Consider the following 14,452-nt stretch of genomic DNA (forward strand, 5'->3'; position numbering starts at 1 on the left):
CTTTGGCGCCCTGGCCGTGGCGCCCTGCACCACCCAGCCTGGCCGTATCATGTATATCTCATTATACATGATAAAGCTATATTTAGCCATCTCACCCCTTGCTTTTTCCTGTAAGACCAATTGCAGTCATTAACAGTCAACAGGTTTACGGATATGTTTAGCCTGGAAAAGAGAAGGTTAAGGGGTGATATGATAGCCATGTTCAAATATATAAAAGGATGTCATATAGAGGAGGGAGAAAGGTTGTTTTCTGCTGCTCCAGAGAAGCGGAGACGGAGCAATGGATTCAAACTTCAAGAAAGAAGATTCCACCTAAACATTAGGAAGAACTTCCTGATAGTAAGAGCTGTTTGGCAGTGGAATTTGCTGCCAAGGAGCGTGGTGGAGTCTCCTTCTTTGGAGGTCTTTAAGCAGAGGCTTGACAGACATATGTCAAGAATGCTTTGATGGTGTTTCCTGCTTGGCAGGGGGTTGGACTGGATGGCCCTTGTGGTCTCTTCCAACTCTATGATTCTATGACCACACCTATCAGCCAATCACCCATTCCCACCTCCCTTCTGAGTAATACCCCTCCCCACCCTCCCACTATATATAACTTCTTGTTATGTACTGAGCTGAACAGCTCAGTACATAACACTTCTGTTTCAGAGTATCTGAAGAAATATGCATGCACACAAAAGCTCATACCAATGACAAACTTAGTTGGTCTCTAAGGTGCTACTAGAAGGAATTTTTTTATTTTGTTTCGACTACGGCAGACCAACACGGCTACCTACCTGTAACCACATTCCCCATGATCCAGTGGCCGAGGTGTGCATGTGACTTGCATGTGCACACGATCCTTTGCAGAAGTTTCCCCTTTCATTTTAATGGGTTGTAGCCAAATAATTTCTGCTCAGGGGAGACCCACTGAAACCAAGGAACCTAACTTAGCCATGTCCATTGATCTCCCTGTTCCAGCATTGGATGCAACCCCATGCCTGGACACATTTCATGCTGGCAATAATTAACCTTGCAGCAAGCACAAACTGGAATAGGTTCCCGCACTCAGTTCTGCCAAGGAATAAGCCTTCAGGGTGGGTGAAGTGTGTTCTTCATTTGTTGCTGTGGTTTATTGTTTTTGTGATCATGACTAAATATGTCCCAGTTTCACTGTACTTTTGGTTTTTTTTAAATATTGTACATAGCTTTGTGATTTTAATAAAAAGTGTCACTAAAACCATTCTGAATAAATAAATGAAAGGGTGCATATAGTATCCTTGGATTCCACATAGGAGACTATTTGGCTGGAAACTTAGCTCAGATCAACACTTGCCAGGGTTGTGTTTGGATTTCTAAGTAATCACATGTCTCTAAAATAAGCTATCCTATCCAGTTGGCCTATGAATCTTAGCACTTTGAATGAAGGCAATGGAACTCCTCCTAATGTTACCTTTTCCTACTATTGGGAGTGGAGAATCCATGTATCAGGACAGATGCGTGGGCATACTCTGATTCGGCTCGTGGAACTTTGCTATAATAATGATAATAATAATTAATAATAATAATTTATCATTTGTACCCCACTCATCTGGCTGGGTTTCCCCAGCCACTCTGGGCGGCTTCCAACAAAAATTTAAAATACATTAAAATGTCACACATTAAAAACTTCCCTGAACAGGGCTGCCTTCAGATGTCTTCTAAATGTCAGGTAGTTATTTATCTCTTTGATGGGAGGGCGTTCATTTTTAAATTGTGCTTTTTTATTTTTTACACACTGCATCTACAGGAATTCCAAAACACTCCTACAGAGACAGGTAGGTACCCGTGTTGGTCTGACGTAGTCAAAAGAAAATAAAAAAATTCCTTCCAGCAGCACCTTAGAGACCAACTAAGTTTGTCATTGCCAATGACAAACTTAGTTTGTCTCTAAGGTGCTGCCGGAAGGAATTTTTTTATTTTGTTACTCCTACAGAGAGAAAGATACTCTATATTGGGATCAGCCCTAAAACACCAGAAGACTGCATTGTCATCTCCTCTTTTTGCTCCTCTTATAATGGCAGTAATAAATGTAAATCGAGGCCATAATCAACATTTTACCAGTCTCATAAAGAAAGCCAAGGGTGTTAATGCATGTTTTCCCACTGCTAACTGCTCTTTGGTGGTGTTGGGGTGTGTTTCACCAAGTTAGTAGGGAAGAATTACATCTCCCATCCCTATTCACTGTGGGTCTGTGACCAAACACTCCCAACCCCTTAAACTGGTATTTATTCATTTTTAAAACCCAAGATGTGATTGCTAATCACATGGTTAACATAATGCAGGGGGTGGCTAACCTCCAGATGTTGTTGGATTCCAACTCTAATTAGCCAGCCAGCATGACCAGTGCTCAAGGACGATGGGAGTTTTGGGAACTGTAGTTCAGCGATGCCTGGAGGTTGCTACTAATATGCTCCACTTAAGAAGCCAGGACAGGACATTGCAATCAGGATCATTCAGTGGGCAGAGAAAGCTTCAAACGGCACAAAACTTTGGAAGGGATCAGACAAGGTTGGCTTTTGGAGGGTGTTGTTTTGTAACCCTGGATTGCTGTTATCGGTTATTCAGTCTGGGGGCAGCTCAAAATGTGGGGTTCACAGCACAAAATGGACCAAACCAGCACAAAACCGTGGCATATGTTTGGAGGGGATCGAAAATTTCAGAGCTGCGTGTTAATAAAGCTGGTACCTACCGTACCTGTGAGAAAACTGGTCTTACGAGGCTACAAGAGTGGTGAAATGTTCAACCTGTAAAATGTTGCAGGGAATGAAAGAGCACCATCTAGTGGCACTTTGGGCTACATTGGAATAGGTTTCCTATGGCAATCATTTGTATGCCCTGTATCTAATGCAGAGCCCCGAAATGAGTGCTTTCCCAAGAGATTAAACAAGAGCAGATCTGTGAAATGTGGCGGAAATTTCAGGAATTCCCCCTATCAAACACAGAACTGCCAAAAAGTAGGGTTAACAGGTGTATGCAGGACAGTCCTGTTTGAAGAGCTGCGACTCAGAGGGCAGGCTTCTTTTTGAAGGCATCCTCTGTCTGAAGCTCAATTCCAGTTTAAAGATAAATAACCCGAAGGAAGAACAAACAGGGGAGGCTTTGAAGTTGTCCATCAACAATTGACACCTGCACAGCAGACTGAGCAGGCACACAGGTGAATTGTATTGTTTTCCATTTAAATCATAAAAATTATTTCTAAATGTGCACCTAGCACATTCAATATTTTTGCAAATATGCATCCCCTTTTGTACTTTTTGTGTGTGTCCGTTGTACCATGACTTGCCAAAATTTGTTATGTTGTGATGCCAGAAAGAGCCTTCTTGGTGGTGGTGCTCAACTTTGAAACTGAAATGTATAGAATTATATCTGTCCCAATGCTTGTTTTGGGCAAAAGGAACTGTCACACATGGTACCTTCAAGCTAATAGTTAATGGACACAGAAAAAACTGTGGAAACACACCAGACTTTATAGCCAGTCTGTTGTCTCTATATTTTCCTGAGTTATGTGCTTGACATCAATCCTATGGTAAACCACATTCCTTATTTAGGAATGGTTTTTTGTTTGATATCCATTTGATGATCCTGTGCAGGCTGAATATCTATATAAATAAACATCTTTGCAATCCCAAATAAGGAATTATCACACGGGGTCTTGCTTACTTTACTGTATTGATTCTGTGATAAACACTGTTATAATTCCTCACTCACCACAGGAAATGTATTCATTTATAGAGCTGTTCAGCTTCACAGGCTCACTTTACTGTAAGCAAGAAATCACATGCTTGCTTTACGCTTGTATGGGGCTGAAAGATGTCATAAAAGAAGGGAATGTATACAGAACTCTGGAGGGAAAAGATTCTTAGATTCCCAATGAAGGCTTGGTGGCCCCATTGCTTGGCTTTTGAGGAGATGTTCAGGGAAGAGAGAAGCCAGCGAGGAGAAAGAGAGCAAAGTACAAGTTGAAAGGTCTGAAGGCCTCAGAATGGCTGAGATGAAAACTTGATATCGCAGGGCAAAAACTGCTTTGCCCGGTCAGTTAACTGACAAATATTTTATGTTCCGCACAGAAGAGCAAAATGTGTCCCTTAGGTCCATGTGTGTTGTCTCCTCTCTTCTTCCCTCATTAGGGCTCTCTGGATGAGATGCTGCTACAGGCTGTGGTACCCAGAATAGCGGCGAAGAAAATAGAAACCCATTAAGATGAATATCAATTTTAGACCACAACCTGACCCTCAGCTGATCCCCTTGGGAACCACGCGGCAGGCGGCAAATGAGGGCTCTTCTGGGAAAACAAGTTACTTAGTTTGCAGACACTCTCCACACCCAAAGACAGTGTGCCACATTAGAGGTAAACTCCCCCTGGAAGTTTCATGATTGCACCACAGCTGCTCATGTGATGAAATCTAAGGTGGTATCCTGGCATATTGCAGCTCTTTCTATGTGTCTAAAATTTAGCACGACATAGCAGCATATTGCTCAAGAAGCCACGGTTCCATAACGCTACAGATACCACAGTGTAAAAGGAATATTAGAAATTGGGACAGAAGTGTGAGCATTAAAACTAGGAAAATTAATACCAAAATCACCACATCTGAATGCAGCCTAAATACAGGGGTTTTTAAAATGCATGTTCCTCTTTTTTTGAAGGGCAGAACTCTGCCCCCCCCATAAAGCCTGCTGCTAGTTTGGAGTAAGATTCAACAGCCATTGCAGCCAACTCCTGTACATGGACCGGGGAGGGGACACCATTTTGTTCTTCACTTCAGGCAGCAAACATCTGGGGCTAACGCTGCATGCAATTCTGAATCACCTAGTGTTGGTTCCGACATAAATCTGCATCAGCTGATGGCTGTCAAGCCTTGTGTGTGAACCGTCTCCATAAAACTATGCTGTGAATGAAATCAAAGCTTTGGAACAAAAAAAACAAACAAACATGGATTGACTCATTCACAGGTATATTCATGTAGGAGCTAAGTGTTGTATAATCAAACATACATGCATATGTGAACCAGCCCTAGGAAACTATAATACTCTAGTTTGGGACTAGAGATGGAAGGATCTGTTAGTTTTGGTTCTCTGTTTCTAGTTTGTCCAGTATTAAATTCCATTCTCCACATTTCTGCAGCAATTTGATGTTTTTCAAAAATCCCTCATAAGAAAACCACCAGCATTTTAGTGCAATTTCCCAATTATCCCCATTCTTGTATGCAGATTTGAGTAACATGCAGTTTTGTAATGTACAATTCCCGCCCTAATATAATGCATTTTTCTATCTCCATTTTTATGCCCACTTTTGCATTTTTTGCAAACGCCATTGAGTTGGAGCACTGCATCGCAAAATTCAGATTTGTGCTTGAAGAATGGCTGTTTCAATTCTGACATTGCTTTAAAATGTGCGGCGTTGATAGATTTGCCTACAAAAAGGATCAAAATTCTCCACTATCCCTATTTGAGACCCCCCCCATTTCCGTGTATCCTTGCACCAAAACCAACTGCACAATTAGGAAATTATAAAATGCATTCTTTCCCCGCCCAGGACTAAATGATGCACCTGTCTGTGTTGTGAAAGACCGAGGATACAATGAAGGACGCTTCGTTGACTCAAGCACAGAACATGCTCATCTTCTCAGTAACACTGCAATGCCTTCTGGCAGTTCTTTTCCCAACAATACCCTGCCAAGCCTGGTACAAGCTCCACTTAGAGCGAATGTTGGACGTAAGTACCCCTGGTTGCTACCACAAAGAGATAGGATGTCTACTTCAAAACCACAATTTGAGAGCCTCAATGGCACCCCTCTGGAGGCTTCATCTGGGGCAAAAAGCTTGGCTAGCCCACCCGCAGCTATGGCTCTGCCTTTATTACCCCCTCCTCAAAGTGGACCCTCTACTAGATTGAGTTGCTGATGAATGTACCGTACTGGTCTGTAAATTCTTTGCAAAAGTTTGGTTGACACAAAAACCACCACGGTATCCTGCATTGGAGGCATCCTCTGCCCTCCCATGTTACATTGAATTCCTGTATTTTTCAAGAGGTCTCACCAGGCTTTAATCCTCTATAATCTTAACATGGAAACTCATGAAAAATCCCTCTATTGCATTTCAGAGCTTATGAGAGATGAAATTGCAGAGCTCAAGCAAAGAACAGGAAACACCCCACTTTTAAAGAGAAGGGTAACGAGCCAAACTACTGCTGGTGTTTGTAATTGAAACCATCAAGACTTCTCGGAGCATCTGCACTCTTGCAGAACACTCCATTCATGATTTCGGGTTTACCTTATTTCTGGGGCTGTAATCTGTTTTAATTGTTTTTAATTCTGAATTTTAAATTGTTCTAACCTGCCCGGGAACCTGCTGGTGCAGGACAGGTGATAAATTTGAAGGTGGTGTCTTTGAACAGTTACCTCAAGCCCTAACTTTGCCTGAACAAAGCGAGAGTCCATCTGTGTACACAGCTTTACAGGCAGACACCTCTATTCTTGTGATCATGTAAAGCTCTCTGCTTCTACTGGTATAGAGAAGGGCATTTGCAGACATTCACATGAATGTGCATTGGCTGGAGGCAGAGTTTACTATACCCATTCTATACATGGATTCAGCACCTGTGTATACTGAACACCTGAAAAGGGTTCAAGAATGGGAGTTTGTTCATCTTTTTCAGGTGATCAGGAATCCTGTAGGATCCAGATGCCCAACAGGCATTTAAAGGGTTCAAGGTGCAAAACCCCATCAGTTTTCTAGAGAGGACAATAGCAAGAGAGCCATTGCAACCACAGCCTTACCCTTATACTGAAGCAGAGATGGGCCATACAGACGTAGGGTCCAGCTCCCATCACCCCAATCATCAGCTATGCTAAATCCAATAACATTTGGGAAGCCACAGGTTCACCATTCCTCCACTACACAACGTAATGATTAGTCCAGGTGTATTGGAGGTGATCGAAAGCAAGGCAGTAAAGAAAGTTGGGTGGTGGGTTTTTGGGGGTCGTGGGCTGTCAGTATTTGTCTCTTTAAATTCTGCTTTATCATCAGGACGATCCTTTGAGGAAATACTTTGCAGACAATCCACAAAGTAGGATTCCTCCAGAGCACCCTCTATTACCTGCCCCGGGTACGCACTTTAGGCCAGACATCATCGAGAATATGAATTATGCCCCTACTTACCTGGAACAGGAAATAAAAGTAAGATACCATCATTAAGTGATTATGTCTGCTTTAACTGATAGAAATAGGAGGGTGTCATTTAGTACATTTAGGTTGCAATACTATACATGTTTACTAGGGGGTAAGTTGCATTCAATTCACTTCTGCGTAAATATGCATAGGATTGCACTGCCAGTTTGAAAACCACCATTCTGTTGAAAAGGTGGCAATGATGGCCCGTATAAGAGAGAGGAGGCCATTTCTGAGGTTTTGATGTTGCAAGCTGCTGAGTTTTACAGAACTCTTCACAAAGCCAATGCCGAAATACAGCTACTTTCAAAATTATCCAAATTTTGTGATTCAGGTCTTCAGCCAAATGGTGTAATAATATAATAATAATTTATTATTTATACCCCATCCATCTGGCTGAGTTTCCCCAGCCACTCTGGGCGGCTTCAAGCAAAACATTAAAATGCAATAATCTATTAAACATTAAAAGCTTCCCTAAACAGGGCTGCCTTCAGATGTCTTCTAAAAGTCTGGTACAGTAGTAGTTTTTCTCTTTGACATCTGGTGGGAGGGCGTTCCACAGGTGCCACTACCAAGAAGGCCCTCTGCCTGGTTCCCTGTGTGTACAATAATGCATATATTATGAGGAAATGTGTGTAACAATGCATGCACCAGTGAACGTAACATACAAAATGCATCATATACGTAACATACAAAATGCTTGCAAAAATGTGTACCTTTGGGTGAGATTCACACTTAAAAGGCTGTAACAGTGCCAGTTTGGCAGATCAAAGTGGTTGATGGGCATATAGGGGGGTAAGACATTCCCACAAGTAAACTGGCCCTGGGCTAGTAAGGGCTTTGAATACTAATAACATTTGTTGCATTTGCTGCCCAAGCATTGGTGCTGCCACCACTGCATTGGTTTCAGGGGGCAGCAGGCAGGCAGTCACCGTGGTGAGTTGTGTACCATACCCCTTGTTGGGTGCCCTCCGAGCTATCCTGTTCCCTCAGGTGTGGTGGAGGACACAGTCCCACGGTTGATGTTTACACGTAAGAGTCAGCTCCCACCCCATTTGGATTTCGTATGAGTAATTGGGGTGGGGGTGTCATAAGAAGAAGACACTGCTGCATCATGCCAATGGCCCATCTAGCACAGCATCTCCCCCCCCCCAGTGGCCTGCCAGATGGAGAGCCTGCAAGCCAGGACCTAACGGCAACAGCACTTCCCATTTCAGGCAGCAAAATGTATTGCGGCAGCCCTGACTGCAATGCTTCATTGGTCTGATCTGTCCTCCTCCTAGATCTTGGAAAGGCTTCGTGATATTTTACAGACAGACTCGCTTGCAGAGATCCAAACCTGGTTATCAAAGGCAACTCTAAGAGGTAAGGAGAGAAAATGTGATAGTTGCCCATAGCTGAAGTATCAACTGACTTTGGGCTGCATGCGGCGGGCAGGGGAGCACACCTCTCTTTGTATATCTATCTCTATGTATATAAAATCAATTATCATTCCCTTTGATAACAAACTATTGGATGAATGCCTACCGGTTTAGAAGTGCCAACCCCAAATAGGGTAGGAGTTTCTGCATACTTGAGGGATACTGAATATATAACAGAGGAGGTATCTCTCTACCCAGTTGTCACAGCTAAGCCAGCTGCGGCATGTTAGGAGGTTCTAAAGCTCCCACAATATCTAGGGATGTTTCAGGAGGGAAGGAAATGAACTGACACCTGCCCAAACCAATATAGGTACCTCTATATAGCCCAGAGCTGTCCCAAGACATTTTGCTGCCCAAGGCAACCTACATTCATCCTCTCCCCACTTCCATGTACAGAAGCTGACTGGGCAAGCAGTTGATTCTTTCTTCAACACTTGCATCTTCCACTCCCCCTGAGTGACGCTAAGGAGGTCCCACTAGATTAGAGGTTGGTAGCAAACTTTTATGTGAGGGGAAATTACCAAAGCGCTCTGGTCACAGGGAATGAGCCCCCAGATCCTGCCACCTAAGGTGATTGCCTCACTCCGCCTAATGATAGGGCGGGCTACCGTGTTTCTCATATTATAAGTCATGTCTTATATATTTTTTTACTCAAGAAAATAAGCCTATGGCTTATTTTCGGGGGCGTCTTATTTTTTGCCGAGCCCCGACTGAGCGGGAGCTGGCAAAGGCAGCAGCCCGCCGCCGGCTTGGAGCTCGAGCCGGCAAAGGCAGCAGCGGTGCTTTGCTGAGCTCCACCGAATCGGGTGAGAATTGCGTTCGTACCCCTGCCTTGCAGCCTCCGACCCTTCACCCAGGGCGTTCACACGTGCATCCCCACCCCCGACCCGCGTCCCCGTCTACCGGTACCTGAAAGCCGCGCACGCGGCATTCCAGCACAAAGCCGCCAGCCAGCGTCGGAAGAAGAGAAGGAGGTGCCGCCGAGAAACCCAGAAAGGGGAGGCGCAGCGGGAAGGAGGAGGAGACCGGCGGGGAGGGATCCGGAAAGTTGGGAGCGACTTCCTGCTCCCCCCCCAACGGAGCGAAAACCAGCAAAGGCAGCAGCCCGCCGCCGGCTTGGAGCTCGAGCCGGCAAAGCGCCGCTGCTGCCTTTGCCGGCTCGAGCTCCGAGCCGGCGGCGGGCTGCTGCCTTTGCCAGCTCCCGCTCAGTTGGGGCTCGGCAAAGCGCACACTGCTGCCCTTGCTGGGTCCCGCTGGGTCGGGACTTGGCGCGGCGTGCCCTGCCATACCGTACCAGCATGTCTTATTTTCGGGGTATGCCTTATATTTCGCCAGGTCTGGAAAATCCTGCCATGCCTTATTTTTTAGGGATGCCTTAAAATATGAGAAACACGGTATACAATTCTCAGGTTCCGGCCTTGGACAAGAAAATGACCCCACCCCTGGCCTGCACCCGCACTTTATTTATGTAAAGCATTTTATCCCACTCTTCAGCCAGAAAAGGTTTGCAGAGCAGCTGGTCTCTTGGAACAGCCTTGCACCACTTCTCTTCCCTCCTGTTTCACCCTGATGTAATGGCTGCTGCCACATGACAGCTGATCGGAACAACCCCAAATTAAATTATATTTAATTTTCACACATCTCCCCCTGTTGTGATGATTTAATAACAAATGTGTTGGGAACCAAAGAAGGGGGAAGTGCTCTTGTGCCTGAATCCTGCTTGTATGTTTCTCACATGCGTCGTATGTGTTATATATTTAAAGAACTTAAGATTTGTTTGAGAAATATTAAAGGGGGGGACTGGAGAAAAACATGGAATGCATTTTATTTTCATTAGATGAAACATCAGAGTTATACCCTTAAGATTAAGATCTTGGATATTTACAAGACTTTATTCACAAAGCATGTTTAGTCTGTGGTGCACACACAGATATGCACGCAGCAGTGCCCATACCATCCTCTCCTATTTCTGGGAATGTTCTTCCTATGAAATAGGCTTGTGTTGACCTTTCTCTGCCATCGAAAGAAAATGGGGAGTAGCCTTTCCATGCACACAAAAAACCCTGACATATCCATTATATTAATATTACTACCTGGTAATGTTGTACCTATTTGAGTTGCAAAGCCACAACATTTGGAACACAAGCTGCATCTATATTCCTGGTGTTTTAGAGAAGGAGTTTGTGTCCAATTTCATCCGTTCCGACGTGACCAGCCGAGATCTGCTGAATTATCAGAAAAGGGCAGTGAAAGAAGCTGACGCAGAGGCTCTGAGTTTACGAGATATGCTGAAAGCTGAAAGAGCACTTCAGAATAAACCAGCAAGTGAAGAGAGCCGGCACAGGTAAAATTGATAATGCATTGCCCTAGGTATGGTGCTACATGGAAAGCCATCAGGTTGGTCATTTGCAATGTTTGCGGCATGGGCTGGGATTATTCACAAGTAGCCCTTTTTGCTCACCATGGATGGTGAGGTTGAGATCTTGTAATTTACACAAGTAAAAGCAGGTTGAGAAAGAAAAGGAAAAATCCATGCAATTTCCAAACCACCAAACACCATTAATGTAAGCTACTGGCCAAAGCATAACTTCTGACGAAACCAGCCTGTTTCACAAAGTTTTTGTTCTAACAGGAAATAATCCAAAAACTTCAGGTCATATCTTAAAAGCCAGTTGAGGATAATTAATCTTGGTGGGAACCATGCAGAATTGTGCATTCATCCAGGAAATCTGCTTTCTATTGCATTTCATTCAGAAGTAAAACTTTGCATTTCATTCAGAAGTAAAACTTTGAATGAGAGATGCTGTTTCAGGCTACTACTGGCAGCAGCACCACCTCTACTTTGGAACTCCCTTGCGATTGAGATCAGGCAGGCCTTTTCACTGTATTCTCTTTTCAGCCCGTTTAAAACCTTTTTTGGGGGGGGGGCAAGTCAATCCACACAAAAAATATGATGGAATTTCAAAAATTCATTTTTTTACTGTTAATGTTACTACATCTTTAAAATGTTTAATTGTTTTAACTGTGTTTATTGATCATTTTACTATTTCTTATAAAATGAAATATTTCTTTTTCTTGTAAAATGAACTGCTTAGAGGTTTTACTACGATCGAGTTGCATTCAAATTTTGTTAACTATAATAAATGCTAGTTTATCTTTGCTCCTGGGATCCTGAACTAAGCAACAGTCATGGCAATAAAGAATGTTGAAAGCCAGTGGTGAACGGAACCGCTTGGCCACCCGGGGCGCCAAACCCAAAGGCAGCTCTGGGGACGGGGTTGTCTGCAGCACACGTGTGCTCTGGACGCCCCTGCGGCAAACCGCACCTGCCTGCAGGCGGGCCGCGGAGCAGGGTGGCCTCGCTCCGCAGCTTGCTTGCAAACTGCCGAGCTCTGCGCTGCAGCTTGCTCGTGGGCGGGGTTTGTCATGGGGGCGTCTGTGGGTCGTGCGTCACGAAACACAGTACGATGCATGTGCGCTGTGGACGCCCCCGTGGTGGATCCTGGGAAGGGCGAGGGGCTCTGTTGCTTTGCGGGCTGCTGGGCAGGCTGCGGAGCTGGGCTGCCTTGCTCTGCGGCTTGCTTGTGGGCGGGGTTTGTCGCAGGGGCGTGCTGCATGCGTGCTGCGGATGCCCCCGCAGCAGATCCTGGGAGGGGCGAGGCGAGGGGCAGCCAGGACATCAGGGCTTCTTCTTGATGGTGGCATCAGTGGTGGAGGTGCGGAGGGGCATTGCCCCCCCACATAGTGGAGCTAGGGGTGGCCCGCCCCCTTCGCCCCCCCGTTGCTACGCCCCTGTTGAAAGCTGAAGCCACAAATTCCTGACTTAATACTTTCACTAAAATGAGAGGATCATTGTGTTCTTTCTGTGCAAATCCGGATTATCTGCACATTGATTTTTCTCCTGCCTCCACCATCCTAAAAAAATTGTACTGTACCTCATACTATGCCTAATATTGTTCCAATTTTGTGGAATTTTCTTCCAGCTGATATTAGACAGACCACCTCCTTGCTGAATACTTCTTAAAATTTCAGGAGGCATTTAAAGACATTTCTGATTATACCGTATTTTTCGGACCATAACATGCACCTAGTTTTTTGAGGAGGAAAGCAAGAAGAAATCCCCCCCCCCCGTTTTCCTCCTCTAAAAGGCTGGGAGGGGGCGCTGGAAGGGGAGTGAAGGGGGTTGGCGGGGAAGAACGAGCAGCATCCCTCCGCTTCCCCCCGCTTCTCGCTGAACGCGGCAGAAGCGGGGGGGAGGCTGATACGGTATGTGAGGTGGGGCTTACCTGCCCGCCCCATATTTTATTCAAGTTGGAAAAGGGAGGGAGGGAAGGAAGGAAGGAAGGAAGGGGTGAGAGATAGAAAGAGAGACAATGAAGGAAGGGGTGAAAAAGAGAGAGAGGAAGAGAGAAGGAATGAGGGAAGGAAGGGGTGAGAGAGAGGGGGGAGGTAGGGGGAGAGAGGGGGGGAGGAAGGATGGAAGCTGGGAGGAGGGGTGGAAAGGGCTCCCTTCCTTCTCTCCTCACCTTGATCGCTGTCATGGAAGCAGCCCGAGCCGGTTTCCCGCCTGTGCACGGCTCTGGCTCTGGCATTCGCTCCATAACACGCGGCGACTTCCCCCCTTCCGTTTTATGTTTTATGGTCCAAAAAATACAGTAGTTTTTAACCAATATTTACCTTTTTGTCTTCACTGTGCACCACTTAAAACCCATTGTAATGAAACAGTATATAAACTGTATAAAAAAACCTGAGAAGTCTTTTTTTTTTCTTTTTTAGGCTTACAAGCAGAGGAACAGTATCCAGTAAAGGTGAGAGGCTAGTTATGTGTTGCACATTTTTATCCAGAAAAATGAGACCATGCTTGCAAGCGACTGATTTCATATGTATTTAAAATAAGTTGAGAGGAAGCCACATCATCTTGCCTCTTGGCAGCATCACACATAACTGCTGTCATAGTGGCATAAATGAGGACAGCTCTGTCATTAGATGCATAGATAAAAAAAATTGCATTCATTCTCAGTGCATTAATGTAGTTTTGATTTTCACAATCTCTTTCAGGCAGGGAGAGTACACACCCAAGAGAGAAAATCCGAATCCCAACTTCTGAGACTGTAGAGCGTTCCCCCAGCAAACTCACAGTTCTTCAAAGTCACCCCCACAGTCCTGCATTATCCCAAAACAGCGCCCAGTTGCTGTACAACAAGGCTTACTCTAAGCGACACAACGCTGCTTCAAGAGGTGAGACCCGATTTCAGAGCATCTGAAAATCAGCACAATGCTTTTCTTGGAAGATAACATGTACAGTGAATCTCACACAACTTCCCCCAAAGCTCTACAGTGTCATTTTTGTTGTCAGAAAAAGTTTATAGCTACACCATTTAGACTTTAAGAGTTTTACCTGCTAAACAGGTATTTGTAAAGTTTAAACACACATACACACAAAATACTGAGTGTTAGAACACTGGTAAACAAAATGCTAAATAAACATTTTGTTTTTAAGAGTGCATGTCATTGTGTCTTGTAATTGATATGAAAAGATATCGTGGACATTTTCATTATTTCCAAATACAAATGATAGAAGTGATCTATTTCTGCATAATCTTCAGAATTTTGAATATTCTTTAAAATTAATGCACTGCAGGTGAACATTCGAAAAAATAAGTCAACAGTTTACAACTTAGTACAGCTCCCCTGGGCTTCATTCAGGTCAGTAACGCTTTAAGTGGCTATAGTATAGTCATTCAATAGCACTCCAATCTGCTAGATTTTAGTGGAGTTCATATCCATGTAGTTTGTTAGGACTGGGGTCAAGACAATTCATTAAGGGAGCCCCTTCTAGT

At 44.5% G+C, this 14,452-nt stretch overlaps 1 protein-coding gene across 1 annotated transcript; it reads left to right on the forward strand.

The window, feature by feature from the left end:
* Positions 1-4,078: 4,078 nt before the first annotated feature.
* On the forward strand, positions 4,079-14,005 carry C9H4orf17 (chromosome 9 C4orf17 homolog). Its single transcript, XM_035112589.2, has 8 exons — positions 4,079-4,369; positions 5,558-5,737; positions 6,125-6,192; positions 7,051-7,200; positions 8,475-8,556; positions 10,785-10,956; positions 13,389-13,420; positions 13,671-14,005. Exons 1-8 carry the CDS (start codon positions 4,222-4,224, stop codon positions 13,874-13,876), a joined length of 1,038 nt encoding a protein of 345 aa, XP_034968480.1. The 5' UTR covers positions 4,079-4,221; the 3' UTR covers positions 13,877-14,005.
* The last annotated feature ends 447 nt before the right edge of the window (positions 14,006-14,452 follow it).

This window comes from Zootoca vivipara, chromosome 9, assembly GCF_963506605.1.
Source record: "Zootoca vivipara chromosome 9, rZooViv1.1, whole genome shotgun sequence".
Classification (NCBI taxonomy): Eukaryota; Metazoa; Chordata; class Lepidosauria; order Squamata; family Lacertidae; genus Zootoca; species Zootoca vivipara.